The 19,066-nt window shown below is 43.9% G+C and overlaps 1 protein-coding gene across 1 annotated transcript in view; it reads left to right on the forward strand.

Annotated features, from left to right (window-relative positions):
• The window catches only part of LOC120033200 (nck-associated protein 5-like), a 94,865-nt gene that overhangs the window by 49,733 nt on the left and 26,066 nt on the right, over positions 1-19,066 (forward strand). Inside the window, exons 7-10 of the mRNA XM_038979484.1 lie at positions 221-340; positions 10,653-10,841; positions 13,042-16,649; positions 17,899-18,004. Of these exons, the coding sequence (XP_038835412.1) occupies positions 221-340; positions 10,653-10,841; positions 13,042-16,649; positions 17,899-18,004 (4,023 nt within the window). The remainder of the gene's footprint in view (positions 1-220; positions 341-10,652; positions 10,842-13,041; positions 16,650-17,898; positions 18,005-19,066) is intronic.

Consider the following 19,066-nt stretch of genomic DNA (forward strand, 5'->3'; position numbering starts at 1 on the left):
AGAATTATACTATTATTAGATCCAATGATGTTGTTAGACATGCATACAATACAGTAGCTCAAAACTTAATCTTACCATTCACTTTTTTTTTTAGACACTTCTCATTATCTCGTGTTAACTAATCAACTTTTATGGTGTCCATATTAGGACAGTCATACATCACTAGAAGTACACACCTCTGTCTGTAATAACTCTCTCTCTGTTGTTTTTCCCCATGCAGGATCTGAGGGAGGAGTGTCTGAAGTTGCGGACCAGAGTGTTTGACCTGGAGCAACAAAACCGGACCATGAGTGTCCTCTTCCAGCAGCGAGTCCGACCCGCATCAGACCTGCTCCTGCAGGTAGGGACCTGTCCACTCATCTAGTCCCAGAAATACTATAGAACCTCATTGTCCCAAAACCATTATAAAACCTCATTGTCCCGGAACCACTATAGAACCTCATTGTCCCGGAACCACTATAGAACCTCATTGTCCCGGAACCACTATAGAACCTCATTGTCCCGGAACCACTGTAGAACCTCATTGTTCCGGAACCACTGTAGAACCTCATTGTCCCAGAACCACAATAGAACATCATTGTCCCAGAACCACTATAGAACATCATTCTACCAGAACCACTATAAAACCTCATTGTCCCAGAACCACTATAAAAACCTAATTGTCACAGAAGTAATATAGAACCTCATTGTCCCAGAACCACGATAGAACTTCATTACCCCAGAACCACTATAGCACCTCATTGTCCCAGAACCACGATAGAACCTCACAGAGCAACTATTGACCATTACTCAGCGGTGCCAGACTGATGGAGTTAAAATAGCATTTCACTGCTATTAGTTTCTTGTATTCAATATTGTTGAAGGCAACAGTGTGGGTGTAAGGACAACTGTTCCAGTAGCATATTTGCTCACTTAAACTTCTGAAGAGCAGCGATATTAGATCATCCATCTTTTTGTGATGGCGATGTGATCCTGAGTCCAGGGTCTGTGATATCATCATCGCTAAAAAACTATGTGCTCATGAACCATCCAGCCTCCACGGAGCTGCGGGGCTCAGACAAGATCATTTGAGAAAGTACCGAGACTCGCGTCATCCATCCTGGGTTCTCTCGGGGGACGGTAAACCTCTCAACCAAATTACCTCTAGCGCACCAGACCTTGTGGCACGTAACACAGACATAGATGCTAGAGAGAGGCGAGGGTATGTGTGTGCGCGCGTGTGTGTATGTAGTCTGCCGTGGGTAGGAAGGCACACTTACTGTAACTCAGAAATCATTTACTCCAGTCACTGCAGAGAGAGACAGAGAGAGAAATATTGACAACCATGTCTGCTATAAAATGGCCGCATGGATTTTCCTTAATCTGATTTGCAGCTATGGCAGTCCAGCTCTCGTTACCTTACCTCCTCTCAAAGTGGAGGGTGGAGGCTCTCAGACTGCCACAGGGTAAAGGAGGGAGATGTGGGGTGTGAGAGGGAGCCTATAGAGGGCACAAACGGATAATGAGACTCCTACTGGTCTTAATGAGAACATGTGGCTCAGAAAGGATGGATGAGAGGAGCTCAGGGGAGAGCTGAGTGCAGGGTACTATACAAGTCAACCCATCCAGGTACAGAAACAAAGAAGTATATAGTTGAAGAATAACTTTTTTTTATTGTTGACAAAATCAGCCTCCAGCACACTGGTATTGTTGAATAGTCCACAAACCATTTTAATGGATATCGTTTAAGCAATGTTTCGATCAATAGACCATCGCGGTTTGTTCAGGTGTTGACAAAATTCGAAAGGATTATAAATGTGAATTGCAAAGTGAGCTGACGACAATCCTTTATCTACCTCAAGTTCAGGAGAGAGTATGCCCTCTGTCAGTCGCCCTCTGCTAGCAACTGATATGGACATATGGATAATTGAAAGTCACAGTCCACATTGTCCAGTGAAGGGTGCAATTTTGGCTGGGAGGGAGGCATTTTCGTCGTCCCAACAGATTGAGCAAAGCTGTGGATGCACTATTTTTGTCCCAACTACACCAGGGCATGGTTAAAGTGAAATGTGTAATTGTTTATTATCTATTTGTAACTATTTAATAATATTTAGATTTAATAAACCAATATGTATGTTCTGGTTATATCCTACAAGAGTAAAGGTTTGCTTATTCCGTCTGTTCTGTAGAGCATTTGTGTTCAGTATACAACGTGATCAACAAGACATTGACGAGAGCAATATACCATAAATCTATTTGCTTGTGTAGCAGGAGCCTCTGTCTCTGCCCCAAATGGTATCCTATTCCCTATATAGAGCACTACTTTTTACCAGAACCCATAGCGCTCTGGTCAAAAGAAGTGCACTATGTAGAACATAGGGTACCATTTGCGACATATAACCTGGCTTTTCACGAGGGAGTATGCCGGGAAGGAGGATTTGTAGCAAGACATTTTTTTTCAGCGGTGAGGAAGTGAGATTTTATTGTGAAGGAGGCGGAGAGATTATAAAGATTTATGTCCAACTTTATGTTCAACCGATGGTTGCCAGCGCATTAAACAACAAGAAAATAATTGACACTTGTGTAAGCGATAGCTAAATCATACGTTATAAGATGTTCTTTTGTATTTTTCATGGATTCTTCAAACGGTCATTCATTTTATTGAAAAGATCATGATTCTTTCATGGTTGTGGTTTTGTCGATATGTTTCAGGTTGTAAACCTTGTTTCTATTTCTGGGATTAGTTTCTCTATAAAGGTGGCTGTGACAATGATGACTAGTAATACAAGTGCCGAAAGAGTATATGATTGATTGATTGAGTCAATTAAAACATGGGTTTGAAATCAGTTCCCCTGCTAGTTATTGTGGATCATTTCTCTTGAAGTAGCCTAATATTTTGCTCTCTAAAATGGCTGCAGGTAACCTTCTGTTTTTATTCACATTTTTTTCTTTTTTGTATTTAACCTTTATTTAACTAGGCAAGTTAGTGGTTTGCATGAATTACCTTTATACCATAACCTACCAGAAAATAGTAATTAGTGACAGTGGAACATATTCATATTTCCTTTCAGTCAGAGGGTGGCAGGTGTTTGGCCGTTTTTTTATCACCCGCATTGGCATTTCATTTCTACTGTTCTGGGAGTCGGTAATTAAATGTGCTGTTGGCCCCTGGGGCCAACTTGAATTTCCCTGATAACGAATCACTGCTCTCTATTGAGATTGTGATCAGGAATACTGGGAATATGCTTGACCTGCTGTCGCCTCATGTAATGTGGCATTTCACACGCTGCAAAGCTTTGTTTGCTGCGGTTCGGCCATGTGTTTAGTAAGGTGTGTAAGTAGTGAATAATAATTCCCTCCTTCCACTTATACAGCCTTATCAAAAGTGACAGGCGAGTGGTAATTGAGTTGTCAATTATCCGTAAAAGTAGGTCCTGGTTGCCGTGGAAACTTCCCAGGCCCCTTTGGCAGGACCTAGTAGCTACGCAGTACCATTCAGTCATTTTTGCCTTCTGAATTTTGATGGGCTTTTGCACTATGGTTCCCCTCAAAGTGTTGCCTTTGCTGGAGTTGTGTTAACTGGACTGCCTGCACAGTATTCCTATTCTGGTTAATTTCTCAGTGGAGTACGAGAGCCATGTTTTGTCTTAGCTTAGCCAATTCCCTGCTATACGTTACCTGTATCCTCTGACTAAGGCAAGACCAAGCCTTGAGTGCAGAATCAAACGTAGATAAGGAAATAGGTAGTAACAGAGAAGGTGAGCTCCCTCAGTGCGCCTCCGTCCTTGGCTAGATCACACTTCCACGCGGTCAGGTACAGTGAGGCTAGCCCTAAGAGACACAGAGATGGGGGAGCTGTCCGCACCCATGTCCCCCCTCCCTCTCCCCACCCTTCCCCATCGGAGACCTTGTGACACTATTGACTGAATCATTGATGACTGTGCTGAGGAGGTGTAATCCTGCACCCCTACGATAACATCAGCCCCCCTTCTCTTCTCCTGACACTCAACCACTCCCACCCCCCTGTGTGGACAGCCTATACCCTGGAGAGGAGCGATATGGCTTCAGAGAGGACTACATTTCTATTACGGGCTTTATGGTGAGAGAGACGCCATCTGGCATGTTAAGTCCACTGTAAAGGACAACCTGGACTGAGTCAGCTACAGGGGAAGAATTCTCCTCTACATATAAAGTATAGGTCATAAAGGCAAGTTAAGCGGTTTTCAAGAAAATACTTGGTTTAGAACAAGCTGTAGTAGGTATATTTTGCCTCCGTTAATTCACAGTTATGTACATGATATGAATATGATATTCAAATTCAACTACAAATAAGCAGAACGTGTTTTAAAACCTTTTCATTTAATTACTGTCACTTACCTTTAATTCTCAATTTTAAGTCTTTGCATAAATGTGTAAGCAATAAACAAGAATATATTTTATATAAACATTTGGTTACGCCTAACAAACTAATTTAAAACTATTAAGCATCAAATGTGCACGAACTGTGCAAAAATAATGATTAAATCAAATTGATTAGAGGCTCAACATGCTGTTTATGTCACGTTCCTGACCTGTTTTCTGTTGTTTGGTATGTGTTTATTGGTCAGGGCGTGAGTTTTGGGTGGGCAGTCTATGTTTTCTGTTTCTATGTTGGTTTTGGGTTGCCTGGTATGGCTCTCAATTAGAGGCAGGTGTTTGACGTTTCCTCTGATTGAGAGTCATATTAAGGTAGGTTGTTCTCACTGTTTGTTTGTGGGTGATTGTCGTCCGTGTCTGTGCACCACACGGGACTGTAGCGTTTGTTCGTTCGTTTGTTATAGTCTGTACCTGTTCCTACGTGCTTCGTGTTATATGTAAGTTCTCATGGTTTAGGTCAGTCTACATTCGTTTTTGTTATTTTGTAATCCTTCCAAGTGTTTGTTTTCGTGTTTCGTCGTTTGCTTTAATAAATCATTATGTATTCACAACCCGCTGCATTTTGGTCGAATCACTACTCCTCCTCTTCGTATGAAGAGGAGGAGGAATGCCGTTACAGTTTATGTACTGCACTTCATTCCCATTTAATCCAGTTTAAACAGCTCTATCATTATTTCTATTTTTCATAAGTTAACTCACGACGGAGAACAAGAGAGCACATTGCGTCTAATCCTTTTCCACATCCCCATCGATCGCGACCACTCTGGACCAATTTGACTTGGGCCAAGTTATAAAATACGGAGCGTTCCACCGAGATGACCTCAAGGTTCAGAATTTCCAGAAAATAGTCAAACTAGCCTATCTGCTGTGAAAGAGTATTGATGCCATGTCCCTCCAGGTCCCTGCTAGCACACAATATGCTGTACAGTACTAGAGAACCAGACAAGATTTAATGAGAGCATTACATGGGCACCATTTATGAAAATAAAATATATACTGTCAAAATTGAGTATATCAATTAAAACAATGTTTTCTCCAGTTGCTGCAGATATACAACACTGCACGATGGGTCGAGCAATTTCAACTCAATTGCAATTTCACACACAAACACAGTTTTTATTCTTCTAACCTCATGGGGACATAAAATGCATTTTCATTCAGAATCCTATTTCCCCTTAACCCTTACCCTAATTGTAACCCTAACTCTAAACCTAAGCTTAAAATAACCTTTGTCCTCATTGGGACGTGGGTAATGTCCCCACGGGGGAGAATTTTCCTCGTTTTACTATCCTTGTGGGAACTTAACGGGATTTTAGATCCCCACAAGGTTAGAAGAACCAACCCACACAAACACATTCACATCAAAATACAAACCAATTACTTTTACAAAAACCCATTGGAAATCAATATGATTTAATCCATTGGAATGTTGCCATTATAGCCTATCATCGTTTAGATGATCTGCAGGATAGAGTCCCCTTAAACTCAGTCTAAATGGGGCTGAGATTACGGAAAGAGAAACAAGAGGGAGGATTAATTTGGCACTCTAGGGAGATAAAGGGATCATCTAAATGTGATTTAATTCAGATCTCCAGTTTACATCTGTAACGGGTGTCTAGATCTTCCTCCTCCTCGGATGAGGAGAGGAGAGAAGGATCGGAGGACCAAAATGCAGCGGGTTGTGAATACATAATGATTTATTTACAGACGAAGACGAAACACGAAGAACACTTGAAATGATTACAAAATAACAAAACGAAAACGTAGACAGACCTGAACTATGAGAACTTACATGTAACACGAAGAACGCACGAACAGGTACAGACTACAACAAAACGAACGAACAAACAAACCGAAACAGTCCCGTGTGGTGCATAGACACAGACACGGAAGACAATCACCCACAAACAAACAGTGTGAACAGCCAACCTATATATGATTCTCAATCAGAGGAAAAGTCAAACACCTGTCTCTGATTGAGAACCATATAAGGCTAATTACCAACCACCTAAACATAGAAACACAAAACATAGAATGCCCACCCCAACTCACGCCCTGACCAACTAAACACATAAAACAATAACATAAAACAGGTCAGGAACGTGACAACATCCATGTTCCCTTAAACAAGTTCCAATTCCCTCTAATTTGCAGATATAAATGCATCTACAATTAACTTGGAACTATTTCCATCCAGTTCTCTGTGATTCGCAGTGGGTGGCTCACACACAAGCAAGCCTTTGCAGCTTTTCAAACTTGATCGATACGAATGCGATGCATTGAGATTCGATGTCAAGTCAACCCAAACGAATGTGCTTGTACGTCCTTGGAAGTGTTTCTTTAGCCTAAGGGACAGCATATGTTGAAGACACATGTATTAGCTGGTGTTCTACTACTGAAGCCTCGCTTCACATTGCATGACGTGTATTACACTAGTGCAGCAGTCATCACAAATGTTATATGACATATTGAGCCTTATAAAGAAGTAGACCTGTAGATACCTGGGAGGTCTATACTGCCCTACCAAAAAGGCAGTAACCTCTCATTTGGTTGAAAATGAGTTAATGTCATTTTTACTACATGAAATACATGTTTAATCAGGTGGACCAGTATTCTGCCTCTGTTGGGTTTTGGAGAAAATGGGGGTCATGTTAGCAGTAACTGCATCAAGTTACTGTGAAACCAAGGTAAATAAAAGCAATCTTTCTCAGTTCCACGCTATGAGCAGCTACTGCCTTTTTGCTTGGCGGGGCAGTATAGGTATCTTTCCGGTGGCTTTGGTTAGTTGCTTTCAGTGAGATTGTGACTATTGATCCTCTGACAGTAGTCCATGGATGTTTTGAACACAATGTTCAAGTGGCCATTGTCAATGCCCAAGGCTGGGTTTATGAAACAAAGGACTAGGATTGTTATCCCTCTCATCATGAATACATTTTTTCTTGGAGATTTCAAAAGAAACTGGTTACAAGGGGCTGTCATCCCAAGTAAAATGAATATGGCTTCCAGGAATATGGTTTCCACCATAGATATAAATACAATGCAATAGTGTATCTATCTCAATGGCTTTCACACTGCGTTTGCAGGAAGGCTTGTTAGCTCGAAGCCTCCGGGACCCCAGGGCTCGGCCGGTGTGTTGATCACTAGCACTGAGACTGATTTTATTACAAGCTTTTCGACTTATTGTCTGTCTCTCTGTTTCTGTGTTGGATCAGTAGTGAGCCGGTGTCTTCATTCCAAAGGCTATTTCCGGAAAGTCACCTCCTTACTGTAGCTCTGTCCCTGTTACTCAGTGTAACGGTAGATAGCACATACAAACTCTAGAATGGCAAAATCTTGCATCGGAATCTCACACTTAAACAGGTGGTAACATGGATGTTTGTATGAAATAATGGATAATGTGATAATATGGTTTGGCCTTGGGCAAGGAGTTTGAGATCAGTGCTTCCTGAATGACACAGCTGTGTAGCAGGGAGTTTGCGAGGTGTGAAACTATTGTTTAATAAACATGTGTCCTCTGTGATTTAGTAGAGGAGTGGCTTCATACTGAAGGAGCCATCTGGGTAGTCTGAGTAGTAGAACAGAGATGATGTGAGGTAGAAATTGCGTTTCTATTGTTGTACTAAGAAATGGAGTAAACACATATTAGGTTAGGCCTGTCATATTGTATACTCTCTCCCTGTCTTTTTTATTCAGATATACTTTATTTATGTTAAAGGAACATTGTGGGATATCGCCCGCATCTCCAACTAATGATGTCATGCAAATAATCATTTTCATAACTTTCAAATGATTGGGATTAATTGTGGAGGACACTGAAGGAAGACTATAGATGGATTTAAGCTAATATACTATACACTAAAAGTTCCATGAGGTGAATCTCATCGCTGCAACGCCGGCAGCGTGAAATCCTTCTGGCGGTTATGTTCATCTAGAGTGGGCGTACACAGCACGGGAAGGAAAGTTAGTGCAGTGTACATGAATCTGGCAATTGTATTTCATTATCGAGATGGAGAAATTAAAATAGATATGAGCGCAGCAGAAAATATCCTCCCTCAACGAGTATTAAAGTTGCCTTTCGAGGGGAATGTGGCATAAATGGAGTGTTTTGTTGCAGCACATTTGCCGTTAAGTAGATCCGAGCACAGGGAACCGGGCAGTAATTAGGTTGGAGGATTAATATGTGAAAATGTAGTTGGTTTTGTATCCTTCCCCTGTGAACGGAAACCAAAGAAAATAATGGATCGCAAAATACTGTTTGAATATGAATACAAAAATCGAAGGAATCCCTCGCTCCCCAATGCAATTATTTCCCATTCACATGAATTATTCTTAACAGATGACATTAATGGCATTGATTCTAATACTATTGAAGAGTGCCCTGCATAGATCTCAGTGGAGGGAGAAAGAGGTTTACTTTCAAGCCCTGGGAAAGTGCGGCTGAACCAAAGCCTTTTTGAGACCTGCTCAAATGTGATTTTTTGGGGGGTTTTCGTTGTGAGATTTGAATAAAAATGATTAATATTTGATGGTAGACTTTCTATTGTATATTCATTAATCTACTACTGGAAAGATTTGATTGATACAGAACACCAATATGAAATGCAAAATAGCACGCAATATAATATAGTTGTTTGATTGTCACATTATTCTGTTCAGTTGAATGTGTTAAATGCCTTCTCTATGTAGTTGATATATTTCTGTATGTAGTAGAGACATTCAGTAAGACCTTGTCCTTCCTTGTCCGTTCAGAAACTCCACTCTCGGATCATGGATTTGTCTGCCTCTGATCTCCTCCTGGAGCCGGAGAGGAGCAAAAGCTTCCTGCTATCCAGGAACACTGCCTCTCCACCTCATGTAAGATTGATGGAAAACAAACCAATGGCATGTTCTTTTCCCCCCCAGCCTCACCCATATGTATTGTCCAGGCATCATAACTGACGTATAGCCCAGAGAAATCATTAGGGAGGATTAAAATACCAGATCTAACTATTTGGGGATTTGATCCTCTGTTCTCGGTAAGCCGAGTTGGCAGTATCACATTCTTATAGGTATAAATCCTTGTCATGTTACCAGAGGACCATCGATTGAGGCTCGTCTTCAGTAAAAATTTGTCTGCGGGATAGTGTAGTAGATTAGTCATGTTATACATTATGTATTAAGGTCTTAAAATGAATTCACTCTGGTCTTGTGTCCTTTTACTCCGTAAGGACCCAACCTGATAAACCTTAATATATGTATAGAAAATTGTGGCAAAAAATTAAGTGAAAAATTGATAGTATAATAATGTTGAAATCTGATCATGTATTTATGTGTTTGCGACAAGATAATGAGGGGAAAGAAGTGATGTGAAAATGTGATATACAGATTTCCTGGGCCAATTAGTTCGCTTCCTATTATCTCTCTGACTGAATAGTTGATTAGAATTCTGAATCGACATTTGTTTGGACAGAATTGTGGAATAGGACTGATGCAGAAAACATCTGTTGGGGAGATTGCTTCTGAAAGTATGATGGATCATTTGCATCTCACTGGCTAATTATAGAGTTTGAAGCAGTAGCTGTCGTAACACTTTACAAGAATACTGAAAACCCCAGAAAGTCTCACACATAAAAAACAGCCACCGGTAGTCTAATTTAAAACAGTCAACAGGTATGCAAAATAGCATTACTGTACAGAGAAAAAAGCGGTGTGTGTTTGGATAGCCTTGTAAAATGCACCAGTGATTCAATATTGCATAGTCATAGATTCCCGGCCATATTCTTACCTTCTGACATCATTACCTTCTCATATGACCTTGTGAAGCTCTCTGTGACACTCACCAACTCGCTCACCCCCGTTCACCCCTACCACCTGTCCTCCAGCTGTTCCCTTATCTCCCTGGGTAATTAGCTTTCACTGGAGCCCATCAGCTGTCACCCCTAGCTCCTAACTCAAACCGTGCTCCTCCCCTGGCATCAGCCCTGTGTCTGTGTCCCAGACTAGATTTGAAGCCACTCAAGACACAAACACTGGAGAGTGATGGGGAAAGCCTTTCAGTTAAAATACAATATAACACGCTGTATGGGTCCAGAACCAACTCTTTAGCTTCTAGACTGAGAAGCTGAAATATGGCTTGTTAATCAGAGTGTTTTTGTAGCGCTTTCCTGCATCTCTCATAATTGTCTCTACCTTCTCTACCTTAATCCCCTTTATCCAGACTCATGAATGTATGTGGCACTAAATCATGACTAATGGTGTCTTTGGAATCCGTCCTGCAGGATGTCCAACTGAACGGAAAGGCGGGACTTCCTGTGGCCAAGTGTCTGAGCCAGCTGAGTCTGACGGTGCAAGCACCAGTCTACCCACGCAGCAGCTGTAGCAGCAGCGAGCTGTCCCTGTCTAGCGCCTGCAGTGAATACTCCAGTGGATCCTATACCTGGAACGACGGACGCTCCTGTGGGAAAATGGTACAATGACCAGACCAACCTCTCCTCACTCTGTCTCTCTGTGTGTGTCGGTCTCTCTCTCTCTATTTTCTTTGTCTCTGTCTCTCTCATTTTTTAACTTTATCAATGTGGGGTTTCAATCAGCTTAAAAAAAATCTAAGTAACACATAGCTGAAGTTTTAGAACACCTAGTCATACAAGAGTTTCCTTTATTTTAAATTTTTTCTACATAGTGAAGACATCAAAACTATGAAATAACACATGGAATCATGTAGTAACCAAAAAAGTGTTAAACAAATCAAAATATATTTTTGATTTTAGATTCTAGAAAGTAGCCACCCTTTGCCTTTATGACAGCTTTGCACACTTGGCATTCTCTCCACCAGCTTCACCTGGAATGCCTTTTCAATAGTCTTGAAGGAGTTCCCACATATGCTGAGCACTTATTGGCTGCTTTTCCTTAACTCTGCAGTCTGACTCATCCCAAACATCTCAATTTGGTTGAGGTCGGGGGATTGTGGAGGCTAGGTCATCTGATGCAGCACTACTCTCCTTCTTGGTAAAATAGCCCTTACACAGCCTGGAGGTGTGTTGGGTCATTGTCCTGTTGAAAAACAAATGACAGTCCCACTAAGCCCAAACCAGATGGGATGGCGTATCGCTGCAGAATGCTGTGGTAGCCATGCTTGTTAAGTGTGCCTTGAATTCTAAATAAATCACTGACAGTGTCACCAGCAAAGCACCCCCACACTATAACACCTCCATGCTTTACGATGGGAAATATACATGCGGAGATCATTCATTCACCCACACCGCGTCTCACAAAGACACGGCGGTTGGAACCAAAAATCTCCAATTTGGACTCCAGACCAAAGGACAGATTTCCACCGGTCTAATGTCCATTGCTCGTGTTTTTTGGACCAAGCAAAGTCTCTTATTATTATTGGTGTCCTTTAGTAGTGGTTTCTTTGCAGCAAATCAACCATGAAGGCCTGATTCACGCAGTCTCCTCTGAACAGTTAATGTTGAGATGTGTATGTTACTTGAACTCTGTGAAGCAATTATTTGGGCTGCAATTTCTGAGGCGGGTAACTCTAATGAACTTATCCTCTGCAGCAGAGGTAACTCTAGGTCTTCCATTCCTGTGGCGGTCTTCATGAGAGCCAGTTTCATCGTGGCGCTTGATGGTTTTTGCAACTGCACTTGAAGAAACCTTCAAAGTTCTTGAAATGTTCCATATTGGCTGACTCATGTCTTAAAGTAATGATGGACTGTCGTTTCTCTTTGCTTATTTGAGTATCACGCTTAGTATCACGCTGGTATGAATTATTCGGGAGACAGATGCAGGGATGCGTAATAGTTTTTTATATTCCACATAAACTACAGCGTGCCCTGTAAAACAAACACATATACAACACACAGGGTTGAAACCCAAACAAAAGAGATAAATAAATAAATAACACACGCGCACAATGATTAACACACGGGACGAGACCCATAATCATCTGCGCAATCCACAATGGCACGAAAGCCAAAGCACACAGCACAGCTACTCACACACACCAACGGACATGGTAACAATAATCGACAGGACACTGGTAAACCAAGGTCACACTTATACAATTACTAATCACTGGAAATAGAGGCCAGGTGTGCGTTAATGAAAGTTCCGGAGGAATCCGTGACAGAAAGTAATTCCACAAATGAACTTTTAAGAAGACACACCTGTTCATTGAAATGCATTCCAGGTGACTACCTCATGAAGCTGGTTGAGAGAATGCAAAGAGTGTGCAAAGCTTTCATCGAGGAAAAGGGTGGATGCTTTGAAGAATCTGAAATATAAAATATATTTTTGTTAACACTTTTTTGGTTACTACAGGATTCCATATGTGTTATTTCATAGTTTTAGTTTTTTTAAATCAAAGCATTAAATATTTAGCTTGAGCCATAACCCAAAGTGCTTAGTATCTCTATTAGACCATTTGAAAGGGAGTAAAACAAATTGCAGACTGAGTAACAGCTTAACAAAGTAATCATATGACTCCACAACCAACTCTGTTGTAGAGAATGAGAGTGGGCCATGGTCACAAATCCTCTGAGAAGTACTAACAGCTCAATTACCAGAATTTTCGAATGACGTGTTTGTGTGTCTGTCTCGCAATCTCCCACTGTCCTCTCTGAGTTCTGTAATAACTTCTGTCTTTCTGTATTTCTCCTGCAGTCCTCTCTGACGTGGGAGAAGAGGTTGAGCCTGGGTTCCTCGGCCCCCGGGAACATCTGCACCCCCCTGGAGGAACAGCTCCCCACGAGGAGGAAGGAGAGCCACATCCTAGAAGGCCTGCGGAAGCTCCAGAGGAGAAAACCAAAAGGCTCCTCATCCTCCTGGGTCTCCAAGTCAGGCGACAAGGACTGCATGAACTCTAATGAGGGTATCTACTCTCTGGGGATTAAGAGTGGGAGCAAGGGAATCTCCAAGGCCACTTATGTGGGAAGGACCACTGTATCAGGGGTGGGGGGCAAAAGGTTTGTGTATGACTCTGATGATGCGGACGATGAGTCGCTACATTCGGCGTACTGCAGACGAGACAGCGTCCCCAGTAAGGACGGAGGCTGGATGTACTTCAGGAAGCTGTCGCACAGCGTCTCGGACAGTGTGTGTAGCTGGGATGGGCTGAAGAACAGTGGCATAGTAGGGGATAGTAACTGCAGCATGGGTACAAAGCACCCGCCCGGCTATAATTCCAAGGAGCGGCCAGAAAAACTCAAAAGCTTCATCAACAGTTTCCTCTCCGGGGGGCGGACCTCGGCTGTTCTAAACCCCTCCCTGTTGCACTTTGACATCAGCCCCACAGAGGCCGAATGCCCCCTCCACCTCTCAGACACCGACCCTGAGGATCTGCACCCTGAGGTCAGTGACCACCGGCTGCCTGTTAGCCGGACAGCTGAGCAACTGCAGAAGGACATCAAGAGGCTCTCAAGAGATGCTGACAAGCTGCTTCCCGTACAGTGGTTGAGGAGGGAACCTGGCCGAACTCAGTCTGCTGATGGAAGGCCAAGGCCCTTCAGTCCAATCAAGGAACACAAGGGGGCTAAAACCCAGTCTGAGGAGAGTATCATGGCCATATTCGATGCTGACGGACAGCCCATTGAACTCAGTGCTCAGCAGTCCTCTGTTGGTGCTGGGGCGCGGAAAGAGATTCCTGGGAGGAAGGAGAACGGGGTTGCTGAGTATGCAGCACTGTCGCCTCATGATAGGCCCATTCGTCATAAGGTAGGCAACAACGGCAGCAATAGCAGGGAGGGAAGCCCAGAGAGGCTGCAAACGCACGTCACTCCACTGCGAAAATTGATAAAGCCGCCTTCCAAACGATCCAACAAAGGCCACTCTGTCCCTCCCATGAACAATGCTTCCACCAGCCCCAAAGCCATCAGCTCAAAGATCCCCAGCAGCCGGGGGAAAGGATCTCCACTGAAGGTTTCTAAGGGCTCCACCACAGAAACAAGCAACAGTGGACCAACCTCCGGATTCACAGCTCAGGAGTCAAAGTCCCCTTCTTCTCCTCCGGTCAAGATGTCCAGGTTCATCAAAGCTCCAGGCTGCACTACAAGCCCCAAGGCAGTGAACAACAAGCTTCCTGGCAGGAATGACTGGACAAAGGGCTCCTCATCTAGTGTTCCAACCGGCTCCCCACACCTCCCAAGAAGGCATTTGGACCACGTGGACTACAGGGAACAGCCTACCAGAGACAAACACTGTGAAGCCAGCAGCAAAACTGAACTCAGGTCCCCGTCTCCTCCCCCGCCCCCTGGCCGCACCACCTCCTTACTTATAAGACCAAACTATGATGGGTCACCTCAAGCACTTAAACCAGGGGCTCAACCATCCATGCCTACAACTGTTAGGGGGCCACCCCCGAGATACCACCCCCCGCCTGTACCAAATATGCAACATTCATTACCACCACCACCACCCTACAAGGGCCAAGATACCATAGACCTGGACGCAGGCTACGGTACCGCAATCGCACCTCAGAAACTGTTGGACAAATCGAGCCAGCAGCACCCTGCTTCAAATAAGACCCCCTCTAAAGGCACTTCGAAATGGGTCCCCACAAAACTCTACCTCCCCTCCTCAGCCTCAGGGCATGTGCCTGATCACCCTGAAAATGCACCTAAAAGCTCAAAGAATGTCCCTCCTCCCTCATACAACTCTCAACGTGGCTCTTCGCTTCAAAGCACATTTACAAGTCAGAATGGTACCAATGACAATAGGCATCCTATGTTGTATAAGACCTCTAGTAGTTTTCCTGTAACTCTGCAGGGCCACCCTCAGTGTTCAACAGAACCTCACAGTAGTATGACTCAACCTCCCCAGGCAGTGGCAAATCCACCCGTCTCTGGAACTAGCACTCAAAATTTCACTGAAAAAGCGTCAAAGACACGCATTCCTATGGGCTTCAAAGCTTTTGTGAAATCGCCCCCCTCACTGCAGAAAGGCTCCACCACAATACCAGGAAAGCAAGAGAAGGAACACATCAACTTGGTTTCCAAAGAGACTGTGACTTCAAATGGTTTCGCATGTGAAGGTTTTCAGGCAGTGTATGTTGATTCATTAGCCATGACTTCCATCATGGAGACTAAGGGTGAGGTCCAGTGCATCCTTCAAGAAGAGGAGGCACACACCTCTGAGTTGGCAGAGCAGGGGGTTGGTGACAAGTCGGAATGTGACCGTAGACTGTTCAAGAGGTCCATATCTGTCACGACCAAACCTCACCTAAAGCCTGTCCTGGGGATGAACGGGGCGAAAGCTCGCAGCCAGAGTTTCAGCACACACTACATGGAAAAACCCAACATCAGCGTGTTGGACGGACATGTGAAGATTCGAACCCAGATCATCACCAACTCTGGAGAGAGGGGGAACTCGTTAACAAGACAGAGCTCGTTTGTAGAGGGCTTACAGATTAAACCCAGTAGCGGATCTGGGGAAAGTCCGGTCCGTTGCCACAGCCACAGGCTGAGCCACTACGGAGGTATGACAGGCTCTAACAGCCACCAGGGCCTTCCGGAGAGAGCCTCCAAATCGGGCTCCACTGGTGAAGGGCCATGGAGCACTGCAAAGGGGGAGAGCGTCACAGCTCCACATCAGAAAGAAGTGCGTAGCTTACCCCTCGCCGACCGGATCGGCTTGAAGAACACCCGAAATCCCAAGAAGGTCGCATCTCATCCTCAGTTTGAGTCGCCGGCCTCTCCTGTCTATATCCCGGAGGCCACAGCAAAGGCTGGGAAAGTGCTCAGCCTCGGCAAACTAGACCTCGCGAAGAGCGTCAAAGTCCAGGCAGGCTGTTCCCAAGGAGCGATCGATAAGGGAGAGCAACCAATGAGCCCCACAGTCTGCACCATCGAGGAGAAGGTCATGATGGGGATTGAGGAGAATATCCAGAAAGGTCAGGGTCAAGAGAAGGTAATAGCATCGGAGACCAAGCAGAAGACCGGCCCGTCTCTGGCCAACTGGTTCGGCCTGCGTAAAAGCAAGCTGCCAGCCTTGAATGGAAAGAAATCAGACGCCACCTCCCCGAAAGAGAAAGATGAGAAAAAAGAGCTGAAGATTGGATCTGTGCTAGGAGGCAAACAGATGAAATCGGACAAAAAGAAGGACAAGAAGAAAAACGACAGCCAGTTCGAAAAGAGTCCAGAGCTGACGCTGTCGGAGAACAAGCTGAGCTCAATCATGGATCATTGCAATATTCAGATGGGACAAATAGCCAATCAGATCCAGTGTTCTACAACCTACATTGGGAAAGACCAGTTCATGAAAGAGCTTCTTGGCAGGTTTGTATTACCGTAGTAACTTTCAGAAAAAAATATATTTAAAGTGCGTTTGCATAATTAGTCATGGGTAAAAACCTCCCAAAAATGACAGTGAATTGATCAGGAAAAAGAACACTCATTAGATAACTTGTCTCCTGTGATGCTGAAATGATTGCGGATTGTCCTTTTAACATTTCTCCAAGTGTTCATGCTGCTGTAAAATACAAGTCTTGCTTCATTATGCATGCATGTAGAGGCAAAAACACACACAGCTAAACAGCAACACCAGCTGCCTCTTTGAGTTATGGTTCTACATAAGCACTTCCTAGCCTGGAATCTAGAGACACGGTCAGCCCTGAGCTATCTTGGCTGGAAGAGTGCAGAATTACCACTCCTCCCATAAATGTATATAATACCTAAAATCTCAGCTGACAGATTTTATCAAGAGTAGTTACAAACATTTATCACTCAATGAGACTGGAGTCGGGAAGAGCAGTTAAAAATAGGTTATTTTAGATCCTACGGTAGGGGGATAGCTATACCCAACAAAAAGATCAACGCAACATGCAACAATTTCAACGATTTTACTGAGTTACAGTTCATATAAGGAAATCAGTAAATTTAAATAAACCAATTAAACCCTAATCAATGGATTTCACATGACTGGGCGGGGCACAGCCATGAGTGGGCCTGGAAGGGCATAGGCCCACCCACTGGGGAGCCAGGCCCAGCCAATCAGAATTAGTTTCTCTAAAATGACGTTGGAGGCGGCTTATGGTAGAGAAATTAACATTCAATTATCTGGCAACAGCTCTGGTGGACATTCCTGCAGTCAACATGCCAATTGCATGCTCCCTCAAAACTTGAGACATCTGTGGAATGTTAGTGGCCTTTTATTGTCCCCAACACCTGTGTAATGATCATGCTGTTTAATCAGCTTCTTGATATGCCACACCTGTCAGGTGGATGAATTAGCTTTGTAAAGGAGAAATGCTCACTAACAGGGATGCAAACAAATTTGTGCACAAAATTGGATAGAAATAAGCTTTTTCTGCATATGTACATTTCTGGGATTTTTTTATTTCAGCTCATGAAACTTGGGACCAACATTTTACCTGTTGCGTTTATATTCTTGTTCAGTGTATATGGAGGCCATATTGAGTGAGAACAATGGAATTTATCAGCCGGGATCTCTTTCCACCTGCACAGTTCATATGAAATCAGTTAAGCAGACAGACAGAAAATGAATCAAATCATGTTTCCTATACAGGAGTGTGAGGAAGGGCGACTCCATTGCTGAATCTCTCCCTGGCATCTCCATTCCCAAGAGAAACAGCGATATGAGGGGAGATTTGGAGATCTGCTCCGATACAGCTGTGAGTGAGCAAGAGGTCCTGTAATGAAATGTTGCAAGGCTTCTAGGATATTGCATGGTTCTCTCACTCTACTGCGCCCTGTCTCACTTATCTGTCCATCTTTCCTCACAATCTCACCATTTTCTCACTATTTCCTCTAACCTCAGTATCCACTTTCTCCATGCTCTCATGCTGGTCAGTTGTTTATTCAGTTGTACATATACTCCATATCATTTACTGTTGCCAGAACTTTTTCCATGTCGTATGTCTAGTTTGTGTACACACCTGCATATTCCGCCAACCTTCACACAGGCACACACACACACACACACAAATATGAGAGCACACTAAAGCAGCTAAGCTACAGGACTGTTTTGCTAGCACAGACTGGAATATGTTCCGGGATTCCTCCAATGGCATTGAGGAGTACACCACATCTGTCATTGGCTTCATCAATAAGTGCATCGATGACGTCATCCCCACAGTGACCGTACGTACATACCCCAAGCAGAAGCCATGGATTACAGGCAGCATCCGCACTGAGCTAAAGGCTAGAGCTGCCGCTTTCAAGGAGCGGGACTCTAACTCTAAGCTTATAAGAAATCCCGCTATGCCCTCCGACGAACCATCAAACAGGCAAAGCGTCAATACAGGACTAAGGTCGAGTCGTACTACACCAGCTCTGACCCTTGTCGGATGTGGCAGGGCCTGCAAACCATTACAGACTACAAAGGGAAGCACAGCCGAGAGCTGCCCAATGACACGAGCCTACCGGACGAGCTAAACTACTTCTATGCTCGCTTCGAGGCAAATAACACTGAAACATGCATGAGAGCACCAGCTGTACCGGAAGACTGTGTGATCACGCTCTCCGCAGCCGATGTGAGTAAGACCTTTAGACGGGTCAACATTCACAAGGCCGCAGGGCCAGACAGATTACCAGGACGTGTACTGCGAGCATGCGCTGACCAACTAGCATGTGTCGTCACTGACATTTTCAACCTCTCCCTGTCCGAGTCTGCAACACCAACATGTTTTAAGCAGACCACCATAGTGCCTGTGCCCAAGAACACTAAGGTAACC

Source organism: Salvelinus namaycush, chromosome 40, assembly GCF_016432855.1.
Source record: "Salvelinus namaycush isolate Seneca chromosome 40, SaNama_1.0, whole genome shotgun sequence".
Classification (NCBI taxonomy): Eukaryota; Metazoa; Chordata; class Actinopteri; order Salmoniformes; family Salmonidae; genus Salvelinus; species Salvelinus namaycush.